General features: G+C 35.6%; 1 protein-coding gene across 10 annotated transcripts in view; it reads right to left on the bottom strand.

Annotated features, from left to right (window-relative positions):
• The window catches only part of LOC123504659 (rab GTPase-activating protein 1-like), a 43,190-nt gene extending 28,127 nt beyond the window's left edge, over positions 1-15,063 (bottom strand). For 2 of the 10 annotated variants that reach the window (XM_045255405.1, XM_045255399.1), the window contains exons 1-8: positions 14,928-15,017; positions 13,159-13,434; positions 7,306-7,488; positions 5,759-6,029; positions 4,844-5,042; positions 2,840-3,023; positions 1,890-2,042; positions 1,187-1,408 (exon numbers count right to left, since the gene is read on the bottom strand). In XM_045255405.1, the coding sequence (XP_045111340.1) occupies positions 1,187-1,408; positions 1,890-2,042; positions 2,840-3,023; positions 4,844-5,042; positions 5,759-6,029; positions 7,306-7,488; positions 13,159-13,203 (1,257 nt within the window). In that variant the 5' untranslated portion in view covers positions 13,204-13,434; positions 14,928-15,017. Of the gene's footprint in view, positions 1-1,186; positions 1,409-1,889; positions 2,043-2,839; positions 3,024-4,843; positions 5,043-5,758; positions 6,030-7,305; positions 7,489-9,142; positions 9,368-13,158; positions 13,438-14,927 lie in introns of all 10 variants that reach the window. The other 8 variants (XM_045255403.1, XM_045255402.1, XM_045255404.1 and 5 more) reach the window with 8 other exon arrangements.
• Positions 15,064-15,413: the final 350 nt, after the last annotated feature.

Genomic DNA, 15,413 nt, shown 5'->3' on the forward strand with positions numbered 1-15,413 from the left:
TGGCTTTTTAAATGGCTATCTATATTCTTGACTGGATTTCTTAACATATAGAAAATAAATAGAAACACAAGCAGTAAGCTTCACACAGACTCTTAACCATAACACAATCCCATCAAGTTACCCCACAGCCACAACACAATCCCATCAGACTACAGTAAGTCAATAGTCAGTTATCCCTTTGGCATCATGTTAGGTGTCAAGTAAGAACCTTCCCAGTGGATATCATAAACCTCTCACTAAATAGCAAATATCATCAGACTATTCCATGACACTGAATCTGACGTAGTAATTTCACCATCTAGGGGACGTACAAACAGAACAATACTATCACTGAGCAATACTCACTAATCATTTGCTAAAGAATTATTTTTTTCTTTTCATATGAGTGATAAACTAAATTTAGACTGAAAGACAAGTAAATATCTTTATATTAATTATCCAGCTTCTCTTACATAAAAGATTTTAATAATTGTAAAGTCTATCTGTTATATATTTTAAAACTTATAGGAATACTTTGACCAATTAGTTGGTGAGAGCAAAGGAAAGTGTTATCACGTAGCACAATATTAATGCCAGACTTGGTGTGACAGAATATAATAAAACTAAACCCCACCTAAAATCAACATTGGTCATACCACAATGTTACAAAATCTATAAAAGCATATAGGAGACAGTTTCCTGTCCATTCTTCCATATGAGATCTGTATAGTATTAGGTGGCTGTGTAATCCAGAGTAAAAAATCTGAATAAAGAATTATATAAATAAAAGGTATAAAAAACTAAGACTTGAAAATTTGCAGATTATATTGGATTACTATCATCTATTTTGTGCAAAGAAAAGAATGACCTAGGTCATTACCTCATGACACTATGATATAATTCACATTTTCACTTGGTGTTCTGGAGAAATAATTATATTATCTCAACTCAAATAAAAAACAAATTCTTTTAGAAACACCAAACAATAGTCCATGAAAAATTATGAATAAGTAAGCTGATAACTGACTCTTGCCTTTCATATGTAAATTTAGAAAAAAAAACTGAATTCCCATTTTGTAGTCTTTAACCTTCCCTTCCAACACAAAAATCCGCCAACCCTCACACAAACACACACACACACACACACACACACACACACACACACACACACCTACCTTCCCACTAACAGACAAAATTTAGGACTTACCATCTCCAGTAGGTTCATGTCAGCGTGTTTCACTCTCCTGCCATGGGCCACAAGGAGACCGAAGCATCTCTCAACAGAAAGATCTGCTGGTGCTGGGGGATGGTGGGCCATGCTGGGGAGGCTGCTGGGTGGAGCTGGGCTCACTGTCAGGACAAGCTGTTTCTCAATGTTGCTCCGAAGCTTGAAGAACTCCTTGTCTCGTGGTACTGTGTTGAAGTTACCCTACAAAACAAAAATGAAAATTGAGTTCAATGAATACTTTCTGAAGGCAGCTGTAGTAATAACTAGCTCCTTCAGTACTATAGTATTAATTAGATTATATTCAGGATATCATATAAAAAAAGAATTTCAAGTAACTTTCAAGTTTAGTGTACGTTAAGTTTATCAAAATCAGGTTAAAAATCAAATCTTATTACTTGTACACAATAATTTGACCTTAATGGTGCCATTCACCACCTCTAAAATGCATACTTGTATTCCAAATCCTCTAAAATCCAGAACATATTAATGAGGATATCACACACTGCTCTTCAAACAAGAAACAAACAACAAATTTGGCAGATTAGTCTATATAGGAATCCATGAATACATATCAGGTAGCTGTCATCATATTGTTTTCAAGAAATGATCTATTGCTAGTAATTTCCTTTCATCAGTTTCAATCTGTTTATTAATTTTTTTTTTTCAGTTTCTCATTTAGTACCTTATTATCTTCTTCTTTTATTTCCAAAGAGATATCAAAGAGGTGTACGAGATCATCTGGCTGCCGGGTGGGACAGGCTTCCTCACGCTGACCCATCTTGCTTTTAGGCACACGTCGAAATGCTGCCGCAAAAGTGATCAAGACACGTGCCACCTGGTGCAAATAGACAGAGATACTTTATAATGCTGTCACAGTGACTTGAGGGGCAGGATGAGAGGAAGAAGAATAATGATCATAGATTAATATACAAAAATCTATAAACAATCCAGAAAGTGAAAGGGGGAAAGGGGAAAAGTAGAAAAAGGCATCTACCTAAGTTCTTATAAATATCCATAAATAATGCAGTACTAATACAAACTAATTTATTGAATTGAGAAATTGAGAAAACTCCAGGAACAATATTCAGTATTCTTTTGATAAACATGAAAAAACTACAATTGAAACTTGTTCTCCAGCAAAGAAAAGATAACAAGAAATGGTTTCCTATTATATTCTGTCTACAGACTTTAAAGCACCTCTCCACATTTTCTTCCTTATCCATTCCTTCCTTACAGAGAAAAGAATCACCTCTTTTTCACTGCCTTATATAAATATTCCACTTACTGTTGTAACCTAAACTCACTACTATGTATGTTTTGCATTTCCATGCAGTATATGTAAGACCCTCTAATCCATTGAGAATCTCCTCATGAAATTTCACAACTGACAAACTATACCACTTAAGAAATTGAATTGATGAGAAAAAAAAAAAAAAAAAAAAAAAAAAGTATAAACAGTTTCCCAATGCCAGACCTCCACTACAACTGGCATTCAAACAATGTTATGATGGATACACCATCTACTGAATAAACAAAAGTTCCACATATCTCCTGCCACTCATTTGTTGTGACAAATAAAGGCCCAATTCTGATATACAACTCAGCCTCTGACCACACTCCACATGGACTCACAGCCTCAGGGATTTGACAGCGAAACACGTGGCACTGGAAGATGGCAGTCTCCTGGGTGTCTCCATGAGACGAGGTGAAGGCAAAGCAGCAAGCCTCTGAAGTGTCTGCCTTGCCACGAGCACAGAACAAGATGCGGTGAATTTTGAATCGTGTCATCTCTGTGCTGTTGTTGGCATCATAAACTCTAACAGATGAAGAAAGGGAAGGAGGAAAATTGCTTTGTTATATTCTGTAGTAATTGAAAGGAGGAAGAAAAAAAAACATCTAAATTTTCATTTACATATAAACAAAATACTGCAAGGAATGTACTTTGTTAATATATGTCTTATTCTTTCAAAAATGCCACTACATTTCTGACTTCCCTACCATTCCATCCCATTAGTAAAAATAAAAGTGTCATGATACAGATCAGAAACAAACGAATTTCAGTCTTGTTAACTTCAACTCCCTTGAAAATTTTCAATCTCTTCAGTAAGAGACTCTTTTCAATAGAGACAATGATGTTGAAGACATGAGCTATGACTGTGTAACAGCAAAAGCACCAGCAAAGGTATTAGTAGGAGCAATAAAAGTATAAGCAACACTTTTATATGGAGTGTGAGATTGGAAAGTGAGGTGGCAGGAAGGACATTCTGCAACAATGATATGCTTGAGACAATACATACAATCTAATCTTATTATCTGCTCTGAACTAATATCTGACATGCCTTTGTGAATACTTTGCTCCTTTTCCTCTTACCCATCATCGTGAAACAAACAAATAACATGAGGGAGTGAATGCCAAGCGGATGTAAAAATAAGTGAAAGAGAGAGTCATTAGCTTCCACCTTCTCTCTAAATGTATACAACATGCTGGGTGGCTGTGAGAGGAACTTCCATACACCACCATAAAGAAAACCGCTCCTATTAAAAATTTTTAGTTTTCTTTTAGTTTCTTTTAGTCTTTCTTTACTTTTCTACAACCATCTCTTGCCTATGGTAACCTTAATTGAAAAAATCAGCTCGAAGGCAGAGGGCATTTAAATGACAGTTTAAATGGTTCTTTAAACACAGATGACAAATTACCAGCTTAGTTTTATAAAGTACTAGGCCTAAGGATGCCATGAGATGAGTTTTATATTTTCTATATTTTTCATATTTTCAACTTAGCCAGTCTCTTAACACCAATTAGTCTTCTATGTATCTGAATATAAGGCTGGCAAAATAGGTAGCCAATAACTCTTACAAAACAATATAGCAAGATCACTTATAAAGTGGGACATTAGGAGCTAGCTATTAATCTTGAATTTGGAATTTCATAATACATTACTGCAGGTAGTTTTACAAATCATATCCTCTGCCTTGGCCACAAAATACTTTGATTTTCTACAACTAGGTAAGTAAATTGTTAAATATCAGGAAATCCTAAGTAGATAATGAGCCCACATCAGCAGTATCTGACTAGTGAGAAAAAACCTATCTTAACTTCATTTCCCTATCTTAGACCAATCATCCCCTTCTTTTACTTCTCCTTTTCTTCCCTTTGAAAAATGCCACTACACGAAGTTCCATCTCTCCTTTTCTCTCCTCCATGAAATACATCCCTGCATAGGAGTGAGTTTACTACTGTTTATGTGTGACCTGGCTGTGCACATTGCAAAGTTTACTATCACTATCCATTTAATAAGATATTTCCAGGCACAGTACATACACAACCATCACAGGTCCTCAATTCCTGGACTAATTCACAGTGATCTAAACTAGCTGTGTATCAGATTTAGTACATGGCACTGTAAATCCAAGATATGTCAATCCACAAAGATGGAAAGAAAGTGAAATTATGTGTGACAATGGTAGAAAAATTTGGATTATTACTTCAAAACTGGAATTGAAACTCAGATTGGCAAGATAAAGGTTCAGATATTATGGAAACTGGAACAAACTAACACTTCTCCCTCTCCTCTTCCTTTCCTCTGTAAAATACGACCTAAGACATGTTTTCCTTTCCTGTCTCTGAATACTCACATGACATAGCCTTCAGAGTTTGAGGGGACAGAAACAGACACCTCCAGCGCCTGCTCCTGAGCCTGGGCATTGAGAATGGCCATGTTGCGCTGGATCTCCCCTTCACTGCGAGGTGCATTGATCGAGGCTGCCCCAAGATACGTCACTCGGTTGAAGATGGTGTAGTCCCCGCTGCCATCCTCAGCATGCACCCGCTCCACTGTAACGAGACAGTAATGGTGTATGTGGTAGTGATCGTGAAGATGATGGTTGAAAGATGTAGAAAACAAGGTGAAATGTATCGTTGAGCAACACAACTGGGTATCTTACATAAATTCATCATATTTTTCATTTCAATTTTGTAGTGACTTGAGATTTTTCATTTTGTTTTTTTTTTTGTACATTTTGTGGTTGTAATTCAATATTTAGGATAAAAGTTTACATTGTCATTCCACAGTGCCATTTTACATAACTCTCTCTCTCTCTCTCTAACACAGACACACACACACACACAAATCTATATTATTTCAACGTCCTTTATCATATTAAGTAATCTACCAAATTTCCACCTTATTTCACTTTGACACTTTCCTTCAATTTTTTCACTACAACACAGAAATCCAGCATTCTCCACCACTGCACTCACCACTCCACTAAATGTCACTACACTCATCACAACCTTAGAGGGAGTTCGCATCCTCTCGTGAGGTTTATGCCTATATTCCTTAAAATACTTCTTGCCCCATAACGACTAATTTCAAAGGCTACAGTGATGATTAATAGAACTCTAATGAGATTTTCCTGCATGAGGTGCAGAATCTATCTTCAAATATTACTGCTATTATGAAAAGACATTAAAAACCTCAGTAACTCCAACAAGAATCTTTTGAGTGTAGTAATGCTAAGGCACCAATTTTTTGAGAATCTGGTCCTTACTGTCATCATCTGAAGCAGTCTGATGAGAGAAACTTGGATTGTTCTCCCCAAGAGTCCTGTCATCGGGTTGACCAGGTCCCTCACTCTGGCTTGACGCCTGAGATACCTGTGACATCTGTGACACTTGGGACACCTGGGTCTCAAGGGGTGGTGGTGAAGGGAAGACTGGTAGGTCGTCCTCCTCCTCTTCTTCATCATCACCTCTCCTGGCAGCAGATCTCCCATTTGTGGTGGGTGGGGAAGATCCATCAGAGCTTTTCTCTCTCATAACCTGCAAGATAACGAAGCAATGCTCAGTCATGCATTATGTATAAGTAATATGTCTCAGCCTCAAATGCAACTAATTAATACATATGATGATCTCAAAATTTCAAAGGAAAATGTTACTTTGAGCTATCCTCTCCAAGTTTGATAATCAAGCTTAAATGATACACTTGTTCAAGGTAAATTAATATGTTACAAAAATTTCTATTGAATCATGGAGATATAAATTATCCTACAATGAAACCAGCTGAGCCTCAGACAGCCATTCAGTGATGGTTTTTTATTAACATATTTATCTCACTACTATAAGTATCAATGAAAACCACTACCAAAACTTCCACATGCCTTTAATTACCTGCAAAATATAAAATACTACTGCTGCTCCACTCTTGTGTTCACCTACACACGTATTCAAGTGTTGAATGTAGTCTACACACACTCCCACCTCCAATATTATAGTAGTATTGTTTCGCAATGGTGAACATCAACATCAGTAGTGTTGTTTTATACTTTCCTATTAATTTCAAATCTTAACTGGTATAACATCCATCATATGACATCATCATCCTCATTTAGTTTGACATTTCCATTCTCCATCACAGGATTGAATGATTAATGAGTTTCTTCCACTTTTTACAGTTATAAACAATATCCTTCTTCAAATTCATCTTATTCGGGTTTGCATCAGTATGCAAACTCCAAGGTTTCTTCAGTCTTCCCACTGATCTCCTTCAAACTTATTGCATAATATGTAATATCACTTTGATCTAATGTGGGATGCTCCCATAGGATTCTCTTCACAATAACAACAGGAGTAAAAAGAAATTAATGCATCAGTCAGATTATATTATAATGTTAGTGATATGCTGAGAGAGAGAGAGAGAGAGAGAGAGAGAGAGAGAGAGAGAGAGAGAGAGAGAGAGAGAGAGAGAGAGAGAGAGAGAGAGAGAGAGAGAGAGAGAGAGAGAGAGAGAGAGAGAAATGTCTGCTCAGCTTATTGCTCTACTATTCCACCTCTCACAGGTAACAAACTGTTAATGTTGACAAATCTACTTCTATAAGTGTCTTGATACTCCTCTTTCAAAATAGTTCAAGTCATACAAAGAGACAAAAAATGGAAACAAACTGAAAGTTCCAGAGTTTGCCAGTGAAAACAAAGTAATGTAAATACTGGTTAACTTATTGTATGTTAGAAACACGTTTGAAAAAAGTATGAAGATCAAAATACATACAATTCCATACAAGAAAAGAACACCTACAAAGTGACACAATAAAGTACACACCTCTGTCAGCTCCAGCCGCAGGTCCTCCATGTTGCCGTTGTTGGCAATGTTCAGTGTGGGCTCCAAGGGGTGGTCCTGCTGAGGAGTACTGGCTGTGACTGGCTCACTCTCCACAATTTCATACTCTTCACTGGTACCTGCAGAATCTGTAGATCTCACACTGGAGCACTCTTCCATACTTCCCTGTGAATTGATATGGTAAGAAAGTAAGAATGTGCACAGAGGTTCATTTTACTAACACAGATACATAGTAAAAAAAAAAAAAAAAAGTTAAATAAAAAAAAATACAATTCCTCATATAGTATTCATGAATCAAAATTTACACCATTTTCAAATATTCAAAATTAAAGTATTTTCAGTATCTTAGAGGAAAGATCTCTATTCTGCTTCCATCAATCACGAAAAAATTAATTTATTGTGTTCAAAACTGTAAAAAATTTGTAAACTTAAAATTAGCAAACTCTATAATGTGACTGTTGTATGGAGCAGGTAAAGGGAGATGAAGATGAGGTTAAAATCTACTGATAATGTGAGTTCCTTACCACTGTTCCAAATTTACTATACCTGCTTTAGTTAGTCTTTAAGGAAAAATAAACATGAAATGAAAGTTATTCTCTACTCCTCCTCATTCTTGTTCAAAGATTCTATCAGCTTCTTCAAGAATTATTCTGCACCTCATTTTCATAAGGTTTGTAAGATTTTCTATAAAGGATTATCCCGTAAAAGACAGCCATAAAAATCTAATATTATACAATACTAAATAAAGCATTACATTTACATGTTAATCACACACAAACCATTTAAAATAACACATGGGATATGATTATCTTGTATAAAAATCCTTTGTGATATATTATACTACACAATGATATAAGCATTACAATACAGAAAAAGCATTCACATACTACATAGTGAAGGACCTTTTCCACACCTACACAATATGTTGAGTAACTTATCAGAGTTTGTGCCTTATCATTTGTGCATGCAAATACACTCTAATATATGTATTGTATACCCTCACCCATAAAAAAGTTATGTTCCTGAGCCAGTCATTCACAGCAGATTTTCATTTGTGGCACAGCCTCTCTGAACCCAAGCACACACAAGTTCTGGTAAATTGGAGTCACATTTTGATGACCACAACTTAAATTTCAATGAACCAGATCAGCATACACCTTACATTCCAATACTCCCATTCTAATATGAAAAAAATTAAATCGAAAAAATTAGTAAAAGCTATTAAAGCAATTGTGAACTAGCATAATTTCTGAAAAATTTGAGTTACACATGTACAGCATATATACAATTACTTTTAAATGATAAAACAGATTTCATGGTTAGCAAATTTGTGTTCAGTGTGGGAGGACAATCTTTTCCTATTCCCCCCCCTCCTCTCTCTCTCTCTCTCTCTCTCTCTCTCTCTCTCTCTCTCTCTCTCTCTCTCTCTCTCTCTATCCATCTATCTATCTATCTATCTAATATAACATACAAATAAATGTAAACAAAATCTTTAATCCTAATGCTGATTAACTTTTGGATATTTTTCTACAAATACTATGTTTTAATTATATGAAATGTATGGTACATATTGCAAAACCAATACCCATGAACACACACACACACACACACACACACACACACACACACACACACACACACACACACACACACACATATTGTGTTATTTGTAAACCAAAGCATACACAGGACATGCAGCAAATGCACCATCAAGTTGACAATAAGCCAAAAGCATTCAACTTTGTTAAAGAAAACAAATCTAACTGGCATCACAATTATATCTTGTTTCTTGTGTACTTGCTACATATCCCAGACTTACTATTTTTTCTAAGGTAGAGGATCTCCAGCATCTCTCAATACCTTGATCGTGATGTCTAGTCCACCATTCCCCACACAGTGCAGCTACAATACAGTGTGTGACTAAAGGTTTACTCCAGCTACACACACAACCAGTAGCCTTACACTTGCCTGTCAATGGGCAATATGAAGGGCCATGTTTGCAATGGCCTGCTCCTCAGTGTATCTCCCAAATTTCTTCAAAACTCTAAAAAAGTAGGGAGATAATTTAGAGAAAGCAATATTCTCTTCCACATCGTTATAATAATTTTACAAACAGCATATTTATTTGTATTCCCATTATACATTGAATCCTCTTTCAACCAAAACAATATGAACTGAGCTCTGCTGATAAATCTTATTTGCAATGTTGGCAGATGGAAAAAAATGCAAAAACTTTGTTGCTGTCAAGTAAAACTAAAAGCAATGTGTATATATATATATATATATATATATATATATATATATATATATATATATATATATATATATATATATATATAAAACTCTTGATTAATGAATATATCAACACATGTTTCAAGGACAAAAACTTTTCATTAATGAAAACATTTAAAACAGCAAAGTAGTATCCACAAGCTAATTTCCTCAATGCATCAAAAGGGGACTGTCAGAGATCATAAAATCTTAATGAATTATGTGTCAATATATATATATATATATATATATATATATATATATATATATATATATATATATATATATATATATATATATATATATATATATATATATATATATATATATATGCACTATAACAACCAATATCAAGTTGCTGTGTCTTATCAGACTTAGTCTTTCATATGTAATTCCCAAGTATGTTTTCAAGTACTCATTCCATGCTTTCTTTCATGTACTATCTATCTATATAATAGCACTTTCTCTTCCTCTTCAACATACCAACACACTCTAATATGTCATTCTCATGGCAAGATAATCACTTACTAATGCTATCACTACTCATACCATTTTCTTCTCACCTCAACAATGCTAAACCATTTCTCATAACAGCTCCATCCCAAATGTCAAATTAATCATATTGTTCTAGATTTATTAACAAAACATAAACTCAATATGAATATTAGCATTTTCTAGCCTTCCTCTTTCATGACACTGTTTAATTTCCAGTGCACACACTACAAGTAAAACTGATTGTGTAACTCATAACACTCATTAATTCTTGTTTCCAGTACCAAGTTGCCACAGAAAATAATCACATACAATCTTGATTATTACATAATATCCTATAATGAAAGTAAGCTAAAAAAAAAAAAATACATATTTTGAAACAATAACTTCCCAGTTTTCATTGGATATTAACACAAAATCAATATAAACCAATAGCTGCAAATGCATTATGTCAAATAACCTAACTTAATATACTCATGTCACAGTCACACACCTAAAGACAGGATGAACAACAGCAGCAGTAGAGGATGCTACAAGTCTATTTTTCATCATCCCTATATCCCATCTGCCCATTTCCTTTCTGATCTCAATAATACAGAGACAAGCTGCCCAAGACAGCTTCTCTCATTATCAATACTATCCTCTACTATTCACAAACATCTGCACACTATTAACAAAAAATCTGAGTGGGTTTTGTTTGTTTTTCCTGTCTTTGGCAATCTCCAAGATATATAAAAAAATTATTTCTTCAAGGTTACAAATCATTGAAGTCCACAGATACCATGACAGTGCTGTGTCATGTGATGGATTTATTTCTTTCCATCCACTGCATACAGGAAACAAATGATCAAGTTACCTTTTACAAGGTTGAAGGCTATAGTGCATTCTCCTTTATTAATTTTCTGGTGTACAGTTTCTATTTGCCATACTGTTTTCCTAATGTCTTCCTGTAGTTGAAGTAACAACTGGGAGAAAGGTTACTGCAACGTTTTGGAGTTTTCTAACTCCATCTTCAGGCAGAAGTGATCTCTCTGCTGTGTTGCATGCCTTATGTACTGGAAAGGTGACTCAGGATCAGGTGATGGACAGCAATGCAGCGAGGTGATTAGCTGGTGTTCAGCTGCTTGGTGGGTTAGCACACTGGTTTCCTCCTCATCCTTTCAGTGTAGAGAAGATTTGAAGGTTTTCGGTTTGGATGTTGATAGAAGGTTGTATTACGCTGATGTATATGGCTTCGAGGTAGAGTAGGTGGCGAGGGTCACGTTCTTTGTCTAATATGATGGTGTTTTCATCTAGATCTTTGCCTGTGAGTTTGTCATGGTGTCTCCTACCTCAAAGCCATATACATCAGCATAATACAACCTTCTATCAACATTCAAACAGATAACATTCAAATCCTCCCCATGCTGAAACAACAAGGAGGAAACCAGTATGCTAACCCACCAAGCAGCTGAACACACCAGCCAATCACAGTGCTGTGTCGCCACCCATCACCTGATCCTGAGTCACCTTCCAGTATATAAGGCCCACAACACAGCAGAGAGATAGCCCGTGTGGGTTTTCTGCCCACGAAGACCAAGCAAACAAGCAAGCAGAGAGATCACTTCTGCCTGAAGATGGAGTTAGAAAACTCCAAAACGTCACAGCAATCCTTCCCCCAGTTGTTACTTCAACTACAGGAAGACACTCGGAAAACAGTATGGCAAATAGAGACCATACACCAGAAAATTAATAAAGGAGAATGCACTATAGCCTTCAACTTCGTCTGCCTACAAGAAAATATCCAACCTGACTATACAAACATATATATATATATATATATATATATATATATATATATATATATATATATATATATATATATATATATATATGGACAAGAAAATATTTAATATAGAATAACTAAATTTAAAAAATTTGACATCTTTCTATTACAGGGACTTCTCAAATTATAGAAGGGATACATTCCTGAAAGGATCATGTAATGTAAATATCACATGAAATGAACATGATTACTGAATTAAACTGTACAGTATATACCAAGTCTGGAGGATTGCATTTAGCTGACATTAAGTTAAAGGATGAAGTGTGTTGTCAGTACACCAGGTGACAGCTGGTGTCTACATCAGAGAACTAAGCCAGCCACACTGCTTGATATTCTTGACATCATGTTATTCTAAATAATCTATGTAATATGAAAAAAAATTACTCTTTTTTTTTTCTTTTACCTTGTCTTATTCCAAAGTCACATATTCTCAACATGTATACATCAAGAAATTCCTGTATTCATCAATGTCATTTCTAGAACTAAACAAAGAGCAGCTACAAAACATCAACATTTTCAAAAATACGAGAGAAGAATATATATGAGTACAACCTATTTCACAGTAAATGAGTAATATATTTAAGTACTCTTACATAACTGAAGTTAATGTTTGAGTACTATATGTACTCTTAAACAACTAAAGTTAATGTCATGAACTCTTGTTAAGTAATTTTGCTGCCTACTGGCAAACAAACAGGAAAATACTTTATCACCTTACCATCCCACCCTGCTTTAAAACATGAAGCAAACTGGTTCTGTATGTTTTGGTCAAAATACCACACCAATTTGTAATTATACTTAAAAGAAAATGCCAATGTCCATGGTAATCTGTAACTGATAACACTGGTCAAAATGAGAAGACCAAAGTCACTGGTACCCTAAGCACTGCAGCACTTCATAGCATAGCCAAATACTGCAATAGTCGCAAGAAAAAAACATTGAGTTGTGGAAGTCAGATCATTAATGCAAGACAAAAGCTGCCATCCAATACTTGCAAAATGAGGAAGCCATGCCTAAGCATTCTCAGCTTATTACTGAATACCTTCAAACATTTTTTTTTCCTTTGCAGTGTGTTAGACAGTACTACTAGAAAGTTTCATGTCAATAATGTACAATGTAAGTGTTGTCTTGGAATAAAATGGCAGTTCTCTTGATTTCTTTGGTTTTCACTCACACAAAACATAAAACATTATTGACAAGAAACAAATAGTTACCTTTATTCAAATATGGTAGAGAATAAAACACACCTTGTGTGATGTCATGGGCCACCACCCACCACCCAAAGGAAACATGGCAACTGTCTTGGTGAAATACACACACTAAAGTCCTTCTCAATCAACTTTTCTCAATATGTATCTTCTTTTATTCTTTTCAACATCACCGACATGTATTTTTTCAACAAATCACTTTCAGAGATTAATGAGTTGCTTTTACAAAGACTCACACATTGTCTCATGCTGCATAATATTCTCTCATAAATGCTTGATGGTGCACTACAGTCATGTATATTTCTTAATTATTTTCTGCTGGTAATAGAGATAATAATAAAATTTCTAATCAAGATAATGTAAAATAATGACAGTGACTGATGTGTGTGTAATTATGGACATTTACCCATTATTGTACAATGGAGACTCAAAGTCTTGATTCATAAATTTCACAAGCAAGAAATAAGTTTCTTCCTCATCTTTATCTCAGCATAAGTAGTATCCTAAATGTTACTCTCATTAACCCTTACTGTGCTTGACATTTCCATACATAACCTTGCTACAGTCACACATGTGATATTCATGCTACAAAGGTAAGACCCTACATATTTTTATCTTCCAACAGAAAAAAAAAAAATGTCACACGAGGACATCTTGGTAACTCAGGTGAGGTGACAGTGACTAGGACCACAACACAGAACAAACAAAGTAGTACGTACTCGTACCACACACAACCAAGAATACCAGACATGTCATACTAACACTGATGCATACAAGCAGTCATATTTTCCATGTAACATAAAAGGCTTGAACAGGCTTCCCAATGTATATCAAACAGCAACACAATAGACATTCTCTAAACAAATACATACTCACTTAACACAACAACATTTAAACAAACATTTGATCTAACTTCTCTCCATTCCACTCTTGCTCCCTCTCCTCCGACCAGCTAACCCAATATGTGTGTTATGCACCTGCTGTGGTGTCCTACACATTAATACTTAACATAAAAAAAGATCTAAAGGCAAGAGTAGTCAGTTTTCAAATGTGAACAACATTGTACTAATAAGCCTATTTCCCTTAAGGACAAATCATAATGTGGATTCCACCATAAAATCTTAATGATACTTCAAGATCTTACTTCACACTTACATATTAAGATGTGACCTAAATAGTTAAATGTCAACCAAGCACTCACTAACAAATCAATTAAGTGATGCATGAACTAACTTTTTCTTCTCCTTTCCTTGCAACCACACAAAGCTACTTTTAACAATTACCCATAACTAACAAACTGAATGGACAACACTTCTACCTGCATGACATGTGAACAAAGCAGGTTTCTAGATTCCTTCCTCCAACCATGCCCCAGCAACGCTCATGTTCCATAAAACACACATTAACTACAATAAATCAACATTATTTAAGGACTGTATCTAATTGCACATTCAATCCTGATTATATGTCACTTTAACCATTCCGTCACTGGCCGCCACCCATTGTCCGCAGCAGACTATGTATATCGACGCACGGAGAGCTGAGCAGGTGAGTCATCCAGGTAACCCAACAGATACCACAGACATAGCACATAGGGGCACTCAGAAATAGGGCTTCCCTGACACTACTGAGCCACGCCCCCACCAGCAGACTACACGAGCCGAGGAGTTGTAATGGGCGTGTGGGCGTGAAAAATACAGTCCCGCCTCCCTCTGCAAAGGGTTCCATTGGCCCGTGTTTCTCAAACTTGTCCCAGTTCACTCTGCCACCTCCTCGCTGCATTAACCGTGAACACCTGCGAATCTTACCTAAGTAAACTCCAAACATTGGGTTGAAAGACTCATCTGACATTTGTCAACAACACTGACTGAGTACAGACGCCACGAATCTTCTCAAAACCAAAACAAAAGACAGAAGAGCCTCGCGCCACGCACCCCAACACAGGACTCGACCACCTTCCTGCTCCTCAAAGGAGTTTGTTCACAACTACCTACTCTCTCTCTCTCTCTCTCTCTCTCTCTCTCTCTCTCTCTCTCTCTCATACATGTATGTATATATATGTATATATGTATATGTATGTATATGTGTATGTATGTGTATATATGTGTATATGTATATATGTACGCATGTGTGTATGTGTATGTATGTATATGCATGTATATGTATATGTATGTGTGTGTATGTGTATGTATTTATGTATATGTATATGTGTGTGTATGTGTATATGTGTGTATGTGTGTATATGTATATGTGTATATGTATGTATAGTATGTGTGTATGTATGTATGTACATG

This window comes from Portunus trituberculatus, chromosome 16, assembly GCF_017591435.1.
Source record: "Portunus trituberculatus isolate SZX2019 chromosome 16, ASM1759143v1, whole genome shotgun sequence".
In the NCBI taxonomy this organism is placed as follows: Eukaryota; Metazoa; Arthropoda; class Malacostraca; order Decapoda; family Portunidae; genus Portunus; species Portunus trituberculatus.